Below are 13,249 nucleotides of genomic sequence, written 5' to 3'. Positions count from 1 at the left end.
TTTGCCCTGGATCATTTGTACCCCACTGTGAGGGCTGTAGTGTTCTGGGGCCCCTGGGAAGGCCAAGCTAGGGCCCCCTACCCTGAGACGCTCCTCCAGGGCATGCCCTTGGCACTAGAGCTTGTGCAGTCATCAGCCCAGCTTCCTTTGGCAGCTCTCCTTTGCTTCCAAGATAAAGTGGGGAGAGCCCAGGCCTGTCCCTTCTGCCCACTCCTCTTCTCTCCGGCTTTAACTCTCGAGACATCTGAGAGGCAGGCTTCTCACTGTTGTCCCCGAGTGCCAGACTTCATCTTGAAGTCTCTGTGTTCATTCTTTCACCCTGGACATTTGTACTTCCTTCCCTGCTGTGGCTCTCCTCTTTAGGTTCTAATTCACAAGTCCCTCTATAAGGGGCAGTCACTCAGGAGACACTCAGGCAGTGCTGGCTCCTAGGCTGATGATGCTAGAACACTTACTAGACTAAATCATAGTTTTCCGGTCACATCTGAACAGAGACTGCATTTTATTCATCTTCCTAACCTTCGGAAAAAAGAGGTACACACCCAAAATTGAGGACGTGTATTCAAGAATACATGGGCAAACTGGGAGATTGTTGAGGGACAGGGAGGACTGATGTGCTACAGTCCATGGGGTTGCAGAGTCGGACATGATTTGGTGACTGAACAACAACAAATTCAAGAATGGTAGGATGGATGAAGGATTACCAGATGAATGAATGGATGATATGTGGAAGGATGGGTGGGTTGAGTGGCTATTTGGGGTATGGAGCCTGTAGGAGCTTCCTCCCTAGAGGCTATCATACCACCAAAGGAAGCATCTGAATCACTATGCTAAACAGGAGGTTCATCCATTATGCTTGCCGACCCCTTCACCCATCTGAGAGCCCCTCCTTTAAGCCACATGCCCGACTCTGCAACCCCACTTCTGCTGGACCCTGAGTGAGCAGTAGTCTTCACTGTACACATCGCTGACCTCCTCCATCCTTCCTGCCTTAACTGAAACCTGCATTTCTGAGGACACCACTGCCCCTGGGGTGGTTACTGCTCCCCATTGCACACGTCGGAGAACTCCTTGTGGTCACTTCCCCTTTTCCAGCAGCACCACCCACTCCCCACTAAAGCTGTCATCAGCCCTGTCCTGGTCATTTCCCCTCATTCTCTGCTCCTGGCTCTTCAGGTCCCCCCACCTCAATCCAGGCCATTTCTCAGAACTTCGGCAGCCACAGCACTGAGTCACCAGCACCCTGGCCTTCGTGGTCCTCATCTCCATTGTTCTCCCTCCTCCCTTCAGCCCCTCACTTCCCGGGCATACCCTGGTCTTGGTCCCCACCAGAAGCTGTGTCATCATCGAGTGCCTACTTTCCTGTACTTCTCTCTCTGCCTCCTCTGTCTCCTGCTAAGTTTCACCACTGCTAAGTCCGTCAGCTTCATCAAAACGTCCTGGCCAGGAACCCCTCTGCACTGCCCCCTCCTCCTGGCCCCACCCCTCTTTTGGCACTGTGTGGCCCACACCCATCATTCTGAATGCTCCCTTGCCCCTGCCTGCTCCCCCAGCCCTGCAGTGCCCATGTCCCTCAGAGGCTCGGCACGCAGCACAAAGCCCGAGGCCTGTGCTGCTTCCCCTCTCTCTCCTGTTGGCAGAACCTAAGCGACCCTCGGGCTGAAGCCCAGGGCGGTCCCTCCTCCTTCCCTCTCAGCACTAATGAAGGAGATCCATCAGATGGAGACCCCTCATCCTCCCACATTCAAGTCCCACATTCAAGTCCCACACCCTTCCCACACCCTCATCTCTGACATTCCTGCTCCCCAGGCCAAGCCCTCCAGCATGCTGGGGATCCAACCTCTGCAGATCATTTCTTTCTTTTCTGGTTACCGACTTTCCTCTATGCAATCATCTCCCATCTTGTAAACAAACAAACAAACAAATAAACAAAAACTCCTCACTTGATCCTATATTCCCTTCCCCTTTTCTACCCCCATTCATAGCAAAAATTCTGTTAGCTGTCTCCTTCCTTTCACATTTGCTCATCTTCCCAGAGTGCAGCCTCCTTCTCTACTTCATGGAGCCACTGGCAAGGTATCCCGTGACCTCTGTGCTGCTGCAGGAGGCTCTCCAGGGCAGGGAGCAGGGCTGTTCCCTCTTCTGCTGGCTTCTGTGAGCTCACCCTCCCCGCGTCTTCCATCCCTTCTGCCCAGCACCAAATACTGTCGCTCTTAAGTGGTCGTGTATTAGGTTGGCCAAAAGGTTCATTCAGGTTATTCCATATGATCATATGGAAAAACCCAAACAAAATTTTTGGCCGACCCAGTACTTACAAAATCTCTACCTCCAGCCCAGACCCCCTTCTCTCAACTGCAGCTTTAAGGGATAAAGTCATGCTGAAACTTCATCAGGGACTTTCCACTCTACTTCAAGGAACTTCCAAACTTCTGGCTGTGGCCTGGCCGTCGCCCCTTCCACACCCTCCAGGTCTGCTCTCACCTCCCGCTCTCGTCTTCCAGCCCCCGCGGCCCCAGGCTGCTCTGTCTCACGCCAGGCTCCTTCCTGCCCCAGGGTTTTACACACACCTCTCCTCCTGATCAGCCTCTGCTCACGTGCCTTGCACAGCCAGGCCCTTCTCACTTTCAGGCCTCAGCTTAGACGTGACCTCTGCACCTCCCCACCCCCAAAACCTAAGTCCTCCTTTAAGCTCCACCTTAACCTCCTGGTTGGTTATTTCTTTCTTCTTGTCATTATATGTAATTTTGTTATTTACTTAAGTTATGTTTTTCCATTTCCTCTCCTAGACAATAAGTTTCAGTGGGGTAAGGACCCAAACAGTCCCTTTTCCAGCCCTCTCCATGCCTAGCACGGCACTTGACACAGAGTCAAGGCCCCGTAAATCCTTGTTGAATGAATAAACAAATGGACAGATGGACAAAAGGACAAATGAGTGGATGAATGGAAGGATGGATGGATGGAAGGATGGAAATGTGGAAAAAAGAAAGGGTGGCTAGATGGAAGGACAGATGGACAGTCAGCTGGAGGGATGGGTAGAAAGATGAATGGATGGATGGAGAGAAGGATGAATGAATGGCTGACTGAATGGTTGGTTGGCTGGCTGAACAAACCTCTGCAGTCAACCTTGGGTTAAAACTATGTCAAACCTTGTGCCTTGTAAAAGATTCCAGTTTTAAAGGCCAGGTCCCCTGGTGACCATGAATACCCCAGACTGCTCAGCAGCTGGGGGAGATTCAGGCCTGTGCTGCCATGCCCTGGGGTTCTATACTGCCCAGCCCCCACATGCAACCCCAAAGAAGGCGCATCCTTCCTGCCTGGCTGTTGTCTGTCCCCGCTGTCCTTCCCTTCCCGAAGCAGGAAGCTCTGTCATCCTGGCCTCTGCCGCAGTCCCCCTGCCTTCCTGTTCCTGGCCCAGGAACTGGCTTCTTCCTTCCCCTGGCCAGCGGCCCTGGCCCCCTGGCCTGAGCGGAGCAGGCAGGGTAGGCGCCAGGCTGAGGTCAGGGGGCCAGGGTGCATCCCTCCTCTTTCCCGTGCTGTCAGCAGCCTTGGGCAGGGGGCGCTGGGGTCAGCTGCAGGTGCTGGGTATGGCAGCAGCACACCGGGATCCTGGGTGAGGGGCAGACAGGAGGGCGGGAAGGCCGGTGGGCTAGATACTGACCACATCCCAGCAGTTATCACCTCCTTTGATCCTTACACTTACTGGGAGGGAGGGAGGGATCGGGAGGCCAGTCAGCGGGGAGGACACTGAGGCTCCAGGCTCCAGGTCAGCGGCAGCCAGCAGCTGTGCAGGAGCCAAAGTCTGCCCCCGTCCAGGCCCACCCCTGCCTGGGACCCGGCCCTCACACTTCTCTGTCTCCTCCTCTCCTATTGCCGCCGCTAGTGCCAGTCTCCCGACCTCTCTGCTCCCTAACAGTCTCCTCCCTGGCCTCCAATTTGCCCCTCAGCCCAAAGGACGTCTTCCCTGGCTCCCTGTGGCCCTCCGGATCTATGAATGCCCTCGGCCCGGCCTCTAGAGCTCTGCCCTGCCCCACTGGCCCCTTTCCTGGCCAGCTTCACCTCCCAGTACTTCTGCCACACAGTCAGGATATCAGCCACACCCAGCATCCACTGCTGAGCACCCCTGGCCCTCAGCTACCACACAGGGAAGGACTGCATCACTGATGGCTCCTGAGGTCCAGGATGTGACTGGGCCACACCTCTGTCCCGAGGTCCAGCACCACCAACCCAGGCCCATGATGCCAGCAGGGTGCTCCAGCCTGGGGGTGCCACTCCACCTCTGGCCGTGTGTCACAGTAGTGGTTTTTGCATCTGGCAGTTTCTTATTTCAGGCCCTGTCATGATCACCCCGTGGGGAAGAGGGGCTGTACAGCAGTCCTGCTAGTCGGATCCATGGTCTCCTGAGCAGCTGGGCCCTGCAGACTGCAGGCAAGCTGAGGGGGAAGCACCGGGGCCAGGGAAGGCCAGGCGGGGGCTCTGTGCAGCAGCCCCAGGGCTCAGCCAAGCTGGGGAGCCTGCTTTCCCTTCGCTCTTGGGGCCGGGCTTGTGCACTGACCTTGGGGGAAGGCTCATGGCGTGTTCTGCCTTGGCGTTCCCCCCCACCCTCACGTGGATGGCAGTCTGGGTGCCGCCCTGCAGGGCTGAGAAGGCTAGGCCGGGAGGGGCTGTTCAGAGAGAGGGCTCAGAGCCCGGAGAGCCCAGCTGTGTCCCCTCTCGTGTCACTGACTGTGTGACCTTGGGCAAGTCACTTCCCCCATCCACGCCTGTGAAATGAGAATTGTCCCCAGGATTACTGAGAACCACAGGCCACAAATAGCATACTATCACACGAAGAACCGCGGTAAGCATACGCTGCTGCGGGCTGAGGCAGACTGGGGGCCTTGCTGCCTCTGCCTGCTGAGGGCTGTGCCTCTCACACCTGGAGTGCTCACTGTGACCTGGGGCTCACACGGGGCCGTCAGAGAAAGTCTTGCCAGTGGAAGGGAGTATTTGCATGAGTTGAAATGGACTTTGTAGGATGAATAAGAAGTTGCTGGTCCAGGAGGAGGGTGCAGAGCGCAGAGGGCCACGTGGCAGGGCGCTGGTGACTGTGGGCTGTCAGGCAGGCAGAGCTGCCAGGGAGCTGGGGCGCAGCGTGGGGCAGTGAGGCCCCAGAGCGGGGCCACGGGTCACAGGCCGAGCCCTAGGCTCTTGGCAGGCTCCCTTAATTGGAGCCCTGCTCAAGGTGCGCTCCCTCCTCCTAGAGGCGGCCCACCTCTGAGCTGCTCCCCCCTCCCTGGCAGCCCTCCTGAGCTCCAGCCCTAGGGGGCTCTGCTTCTCAGATGCTTCCTGCCAAGTGCCCCCAGCCCTAAGACCTAGAGCATCCCCACCACTGGGGAGCACAAAGCCACAGGGCAGCACAGAAGTGTCCCCGAGCCCCGATGAGCAAGCGTAACAATGATAGAGAGTTCCCAGTGTTGGCAAGGCTGTGGGCAAACAGGCACTCACAGAAGTGAAAATTCTGCTCCTTCACTTTGACCCTCAAATTCTGCTTACCCCAATACCTCCTGTTACGACAATAGACAACAAGTGCAAACACTTTCCGTACGCCAGCACAGCCTACACACTTGTGCACACCACACCCCTCTATTGCCCCCCTGAAAGAAGAAAGTGAAAATGCTAGTCACTCAGTCGTGTCCGGCTCTTTATGACCCCATGGACGGTAGCCTGTCAGGTTCCTCGGTCCATGGAATTCTCCAAGCACAAATACTGAAGTGGGTAAACCTTCCCTTCTCCAGGGGATCTTCCCAACCCAGGGATCGAACCCAGGTCTCCTGCATTGCAGACAGATTCTTTACAGTCTGAACCACAAGGGAAGCCCCCTGAGGTGGGTACCATTCTGATCATTTTGCAGATGAAAAAAACTAGACACGGAGGTTAACTCACTAGTCAGAGATGACCTTTGGGTGACAGGAGTATGGAAGCTGTTGTTTACTCTACACCTCCTCAGAACCAGCATCAACAGCAGAGTGGCTGAAGCACCAGGCTTGCTCTGTGCCTCTCCCCACCACCCTGGCAGAGTGCTTTGCACTCTCAGATCTCAACCACTGAGCAGCAGATGTCCTCTAGTCCGACTGCCACCCCTAGATGTTCCCGGACTGTCCTTTTCAGCCCCTTTCCTCGCCATCGACTGTCTGGCCAACCTCAGTGTCCCATCCCAGGGTTACCACACTTTCCTCTCCCCACTGGTCCAGGCCTTTCGCAGTGGTTAGAGGATCCTTCTAGAACACGAATTCTTCTTCTACCTAAAACCATTTCCTGCCTCTCTGCCACTTGGAGATGGAATCTCAGCTTCTCATATGACTCTCTAGTCACCCTTGTCACTTGCCTGGTACCTGCTCCAGCCCTAGGCTTGCATTTTTAGGTTCCTGGGAGCCTCTCTGCACATTTCCACAGCTTCATGCAGCAGCTTGACTCATTACATTCAACAGTTCCTCAAAGCAAGGATTAGATCCTTTCCAGGGTGTCATCACCAGTGTGGGACTAGGCTCTGGATTGCTCTTGACTGGCTTTGAGGATCCAGGGGACAAAATTACAGTGCACAGCGTGTGGGCAGAGGAGGAGGTGGGGTTGGAGGAGTAGAGGTCCTGCACTGGAGTAGGCTCACCTGCCAGGGGCAGGCCCAGGGAAAGCAATGTGTCTAGCAGTGTGCTGTTTTTGAAAGCTCTCTGGGACATCTAGGTGAAAATGTCCACGAGGTGGTCAGCACTTTAGGACCCCACATGCCTACCTTGCTGGAATATGGATATGCCAGCTATACCTGCCCCTTCTTGCTCCTCAGCCCTTATGCCATCTGGCACCAGACCCCAGACACCTGTCACTTCCCTCAAAGCTGCTCTGACAATCTAATGAGCCATTTCACTCCTCTAATTTTCTAATTAATTTTACTAATCTCCAAAACAGGGACAACAGCCTACACCACAAGGTTAAAATCTTCACATACTCTGTGCGGAGAAATTTGATTAACCATTTCAGACTGAGGTGGGATTCACTGGTAGCGCGTGTCGTGAACCTACCCTAAAGCTTAGATTCTGTGTTCCTGGGGCCCACAAGGGGTGGGGAATGAAGCTCTCTTCCTGCCCTAGTAAATCCCTCCCAGCTGGTGCAGCATCACCTTCTGCCTGCAATTCTTAGCAGCCTCTCACATGTATGTGGAGCAGAAGAAAGCTCACACAGTGAGGCTGTGGTGTGGGTGCGGGCTAGGTAGACATGGGGCTCGGGCTCCTCTTGGAGGAGGCCCTCTAGCAGGAGGGCCTGTACCATCAGCCCAAGGGGGGCTGGGGGGCTGAGGAAGGCTCAGATCTGTGTTTCAGAGTGGTCCTGCTAAAGCAGTTTTTGGAAGCAGGGAGTGTTGGGGAGGCTGAGTGGGACTGTGGGCTGCTTGAGTACCCACAAGGGGTGAGATGGGGGGAGAGCACCCAAGTAGGTGCAGCAGTCATGGGCGCAGCCAGCTTTACCAGGCAGCTGCCCCGGCCTTTCTGGGGTCAGGGCTCTGCTCTGTGGCGGCAGGACGGGCAGTGTTATCAGACAGCCCAGCTGGCTCAGAGGTGGCCCCCCAGTGCTGCTAAATCTGGGCCACGGGCTCCTGCTGCAGGAAGAGGGAACGCAGGCAGGATGTCCTCTCCTGTGGCCGGCAAGTCCTTTCCCATGAACCCATGCTGACCTCACTGGCCACGTGGCGGGGCTCCCCCACTTGCCACCCTGACTTGTGCATGCTCACAGGGCCACCTGCACCCCATCCAGCCCTCGGAGATGGGGCTGGCCTGGGATACTGGAGCCAGGCAGGGCTGTGCCTGTTTTGGGCCACACCCAGCCTCAGTGGCAGCCAGTCCCAAAGCCTGCATCTTCCTGCTACCAGACTTCTCCCTTCAGTGTGACCGGAAAACGGAGATCCCAGAGGAAGCCAGTGTCTGAAAAGGATCGAAACTCAGGAATCCCTGGCTCCAGCTGGACACGTTGGCCATGTCTTGCTCAGGGGTCCGTGCAAGGAGTGTGGGAGTCTCTGGACTCGTCTCCCTACCCACCCCTCTTCGCCAAGGGATATCTCAGGACTGTGGGGCACAGACGCGGTCCTAGTGGAGAGAAATCTGCATAGTGGGGGAAACACCAATATGGCAGCAGGAGGGGTGTAAGCTAGATGTAGGAAAAAACTTCCCCTCATGACTGAGCCCCCGCTTAATTTTCCTGGATTCCCTGACTTCCCTCTATCATATCACACTCCCAACTTTCTTCCTTCCTGCCTTTGACTGGAGGCCCTGCCTCCCCAGTGGAATGCCTCATCTTTCCCCATCTCCTCCTCTTCTCAGGGTCCCCATCTGGTAAACAATTTCATGACCTATTCTGCCACTTCAGCCAGAGACTGGCACTCATCTCTCTCTCTCCACCATCTCCTGCTGCCTCCTTCCCTGGAGTATCTCCTGGGTGCACCCGCAGCCTCCTTGTTTCGGCCTTGCGTCTGCTCTTGCCCCTCTGGCGATGCCTTCAGGGGAGTCTGACCATGTGGCTCCCTGCTCACACCCACCCTTTCCAGGTGTGCCGCTAGCTCCTGCGTCTCCATTTCCTGTCTCTTCCACCCCATCGCCCTGCCCCCAGGACTCTAGCCTCATTTGATCACCATCTGACTTTTCTGTCTCTGGGCCTTTAAGGCAGTCTTTGCCCTACTTGGAACCCCTTCCCTGGAGTCTGCAGACCCCTCCAGGAAGCTCCAAGCTGGAAGCAGCGGAACCCACACCACCAGCTGGACCTCACTGGGGTCACTGAGCACTATCACCCCGGGCTATGATGTTATGTTTGTGTCCCTGCAAGTCTGACACTTGAGAAGCTCCCTGCAGGCTGGACTTGGTCCAAATCTTCCTTTCGCTATCCTGAGCAGATACTGTAGCTTTCACCTTGCACAGGACAGCAGTCCCCTTCCCTGGTTAGGCTGCCTGCCACTGCCTGCGGGTCAGGGTGGGGATGGCACAGCAAGGAGATGGCCAGACAGTCCCCTTGTTACGCCTCACGCCCAGCCTGGCGCCTGGTCACGCGGACACTGCTGTGGGGCGGCAGAGTCCTTCGGCCACACTGACCCAGTGCCTCCAGCACGCTGGGTGTGTGACACACCTGTGTGAGTCCTCAGGGCACCAAGCTAAGGCCAGTGCTCTGCCTGCACTGACTCACATGCCCACCCCACTCCCACACCTCTGCCCACACCTGGCTCTGGCTCAGGGCCGAGGAGCAGGGACAGTGAACAGCTGGGATGGTCATGTGTGTCTCAGCCGTGGCAGGAGCCAGGATCCTTACAGCAGGCCAACCAAGCTTCCTGGCAGTTGTCTCCTTCCCCATCTCTCCCTGGGCTGACTGCCCACTGTTCAGAGGCACACACAGCCTCTCTAGAGTCTAAGCCCCAAGAGATAAAGCCTGTGGGAGGTGGCCTCTGCCATCTACCTTCTCTAGAGGGACATGATTGGGGTGAAAAGTCCAGCCCCAAGCACAGCCCGTCAGAGCTTGCCAGCTTGTTGCAGTGCTATGCATGGGAAAACCGAGGCACAAGGAGAGGAAGAGAGGGGTCCAGGCAATACAGCAAGTAATTTAGGGGTAGAGCTAGGCAGGAGCCAGCTCTGGGACAAGCACCACATCTCTGAGGGTCAACTTCAGGGCCAGGCTGGCTTACCTGCCAGCACGTGGCCTCCCACTGTGGCTGCGCTGACAACTGGCAGCACTGGAAGGTCTATGCTTCTGCTCCAGCACCCACATCAGTCTAGGGGCTTCTCAGGTCCTCTTCAGTCCAAAAATGGGTGGCACAAATATAAGGCTCAGGGACTGTGGCAATGGTCTGGTCTCCATGGGTTATCTCCTTACCAGCCATGCCCTGGTCCAGCCAAGGCCATCCCCCTCCACGGGCCCCTTAGCTTCATTCTCTCTCTTCTCCCTCAGTGCCCAACTTTGGTAAGAATCACCTGTACTCACTGCAAGACTGACTTCTCCCCCCTCTGTCTGCCACCTTCCACTCTACTCAGGAGCACCAGGATGTGAGCCTCTCCTGGTTTTCCTTACACCCTGCATGTTGGATGTTTTCTGTCTTCCTGGAAGCCTCTCGCTCTCTGGTCCCCTCCTTGGGGAAGAGGGTCCCATCCTGGGACAGCTAGGTTCCTCTTCAGCCTCTCTCCGGAGCCTTGGACACTATACCCACTGCCTGCTGGATGTCTTCTCAAGGTGGGACCTCCCACTCCTCAGCCCTGAAGTTCAACCACAGCACCTGTGAAAGCCTGGGCCTGGGAAGAGTGCAGGGGAGCAAAGGAGGGTCAAGGGGCAGCCCCTCTGCTCAGACCTGCCCTGACTTGGAGGCCAGAAGATGTCTGCTTCCATCCTCCTCCCCCTGGGTTCACCCACACTTCCCTTCACTCCACTCTCCCCAGCTCTTCAGCCCATATAGACACAAGAGAAGGGGGTTCTGGTATCCCAAAGACCTGGGTTGAACACGGCCTTTACTACTGGCTTCCTGAGGACTTTGTGGGAAGTTACCCCTGTCCTTGGTCCAAGTGTTCCCATTTGTAAAAAGGTTCTAACATTTCCTTGTGAGGATTAAAAGAATTGAAACACGCAAAGCCAGTATTCAAAGCCAACAGTGTTTAAAAACAGAGGTATCCATTTCTCCCTTCAGATCTCTCAGAACTACTCCCTCAAACACTGGGGACCCATGATCGGTCCTCCACCCTCTGACCTTCAGGGTCACTAGATCTCTCATGGGCTTCCAGCTCATCTGCCTCTCATTCCTGATGCGTTACCCCTGACATCTCCAAACAGCCATCCCTCCCTCATCCCCCAAATTATCTTCCCTCCAACCCCTCGTGGGCAACCTTTAGCCATGTTCCCGTCACATGTCCCCACGCTGCCTCTCCTGTGTTGAAGACCCTCCCTTGCAGCCCCTGCCTTATGATCCTTAGCTTGGCCGTCCAGGGTGCTACCCCTCAAATACGGGAGGGCCGGTCTTTTTCTCCTGCCATGCTGATCACTTACGAGCTGCTGACTCAAGATTAGCCTCAATTCCAACACCTGCACCCAGTCCTCCAGGACTACTGTCTCCTCCATCCCGAGCTTTTGCCCCAGCAGTCCTTGGCCTGGGGAAAGTGAACAGCAACCAGAGTTCCCTCAGGAGTACTGATCTCGAGCGCGGACTAGAGTCGCGGGGAAGTGCGCACCCGGGACTACGACCCGGCGGGGATTTCAACCTCTGCGCTGGGGGACAACAGGTGCGCGCGGATCGCAGGATAGACCAGTGCGATGCCCCGACTCCTCAGAAAAGCGTGTAAGCAAGAGAAGGATTCAGGTTGAGGATGCAGCGCGAAGGGGCCCAGGTCTAACGGAGCTGAACCAGAGACCGTGGAGTGAAGTTGAGAACCCATCTCTACGCTGCGGGGCTGCCCCACGGCCCGTCCTCTCCCTTTCTTCATCCCGGCAAGCCCGGCCCGACTCTCTGTGCTCCTTCCGGGATCTGAATTCCTGGCTCTCAACCCTGTCTCCCCTCGTCCAAGGGTCCCGCGGGCCCCGTCCCCCGACCGGTCTCGCGTCCGTGCAGTCCCACCATTTGCCCAGGGAAAGCGTCCCCGCTCGTGGCCAGCTGCCCACTGGGGCAGGCGGAGGGCTCACCGCGCTCGTTGTCGAGCAGTCCGAGGCAGAGCCACAGGCGCAGGCACAACGCGGCACCCCACTGCATCTCCGGCCGCGGTGGCGCGGATCAAACTTGCGACCGCAGCTCTCGCTTGAGTGTGGGCGCGAGGCCCCGCTCAGGCGGGGCCGGGGCGGGGCTGCGGCCGGGCAGGGGCGGGGCCGGGGCGGGGCTGCGGCCGGGGCGGGGCGGGGCCGGGGCGGGGCCGGGGCGGGGCTGCGGCCGGGGCAGGGCTCCCGCGGGGGGTCTTGGAATCGAAGAGCAGCCCTCGCCCTCTAGCCTAGGAGACTGCCGCAGAAATGTGAGGGTGCTGGTGGGCGGGAAGGCTGGTCCGTGCCCCACTTCCGAGTCAACCATAACCCATCAGGCTGGCCACTGTGCGCTGAAAAAGGGCATGAACCCAGCCGCCAAGATTGGACAAAATGTGGCAGCACGTATTTTTCTGTAATTTTCTTCAGTTAATAAATGCTATGTTTAAAGTAGGAAAAAGGAGAAAGCAATATAATTTAAAATAGCAATATATCAAATCTTTGAGACCATACAGTAAACTTTATCTTACCGCCTACGTGGTGTAGATGGAGACTGTACCCTTGGGCCAGGCACCCAGTATAACTAACCTCCATCCTGCAGGCATGTCCTCTTTAGATTTCCTCCAAATAGTTTCGCTCTGAGCTCATTCATAAGTCCTTTCATCAGGTGACAGTTTGCTCTCTGACTTGGCAACCCTTTCATAGACTTCCTTTCTCTTTTCAGTTATGTCTCTAGAATTTTCCTATTTAAAAACAAATCCCATGAGCATGACTGTCTCCCTCTCCTGCTTTCATAATCACAATTTTACTATCCCTTCACCCTACCACCCACTCACCCTTGTCAAAACCATTGTTGAAAACAATTGCTACTGAATCTCTAATGCAAGAAAGAATGGACTTTAAGTTGTAATCATATATGGATGATTTAATAAATAATGTGTAGGCAACCAAATAAATGAAGTTAGATTCTTTTCCTCAACCATATGTTGATTTTCTTTCAACTTTTGTTTTTAGTTTTAATATATTGAAACTATATGTCAATGTATTATAAATGCAAATTTTAAAGCAAACACTTCTGTTTCAGTCCCACAGATTAAAGAATATAAAATGGCATGAGCTTTCCAGAAGTTCTCCCTTTCTCCTCCTTAAACCCCAAATCCTGGCTTTATCCCTGCTTTTCTTTATCATTTTATTTCCCAGATATGTTTTGCTTGTTTTTTTAACCTTATTTAAATGGATTAATTGTGCCATCTTTTGCTCAGCATCTTTTGTGAGATTCATGTGTATTGCTATGAAGACCTATGAAAAAGTGAGTGTTAATCAGTCTTGTCTGACTCTTTGTGACCCCAAGGACTGTGGCCCACCAGGTTCCTCTATCCATGGAATTCTCCAGGCAAGAATCCTGGAATGGGTTGCCATTTCCTTCTCTAGGGGATCTTCCTGACCCCGGGATTGAACCTAGGTCTCCTGCATTGCAGGAAGATCCTTCACAGACTGAGCCACCAGGGAAGCCCTATGCTTCACTGAAGACCAATAC

At 55.3% G+C, this 13,249-nt stretch overlaps 1 protein-coding gene across 6 annotated transcripts in view; it reads right to left on the bottom strand.

The window, feature by feature from the left end:
* FLT4 (fms related receptor tyrosine kinase 4) overlaps positions 1-11,805 on the bottom strand; it is a 40,901-nt gene extending 29,096 nt beyond the window's left edge. For all 6 annotated transcript variants that reach the window (XM_043910658.1, XM_043910661.1, XM_043910660.1 and 3 more), the window contains exon 1: positions 11,665-11,805. In XM_043910658.1, the coding sequence (XP_043766593.1) occupies positions 11,665-11,731 (67 nt within the window). In that variant the 5' untranslated portion in view covers positions 11,732-11,805. The remainder of the gene's footprint in view (positions 1-11,664) is intronic.
* Positions 11,806-13,249: the final 1,444 nt, after the last annotated feature.

The sequence above is a fragment of the Cervus elaphus genome, chromosome 9 (genome assembly GCF_910594005.1).
Source record: "Cervus elaphus chromosome 9, mCerEla1.1, whole genome shotgun sequence".
In the NCBI taxonomy this organism is placed as follows: Eukaryota; Metazoa; Chordata; class Mammalia; order Artiodactyla; family Cervidae; genus Cervus; species Cervus elaphus.
Note: the sequence above shows the minus strand (reverse complement) of the source record. Positions and strands in the feature narration are given on the sequence as shown.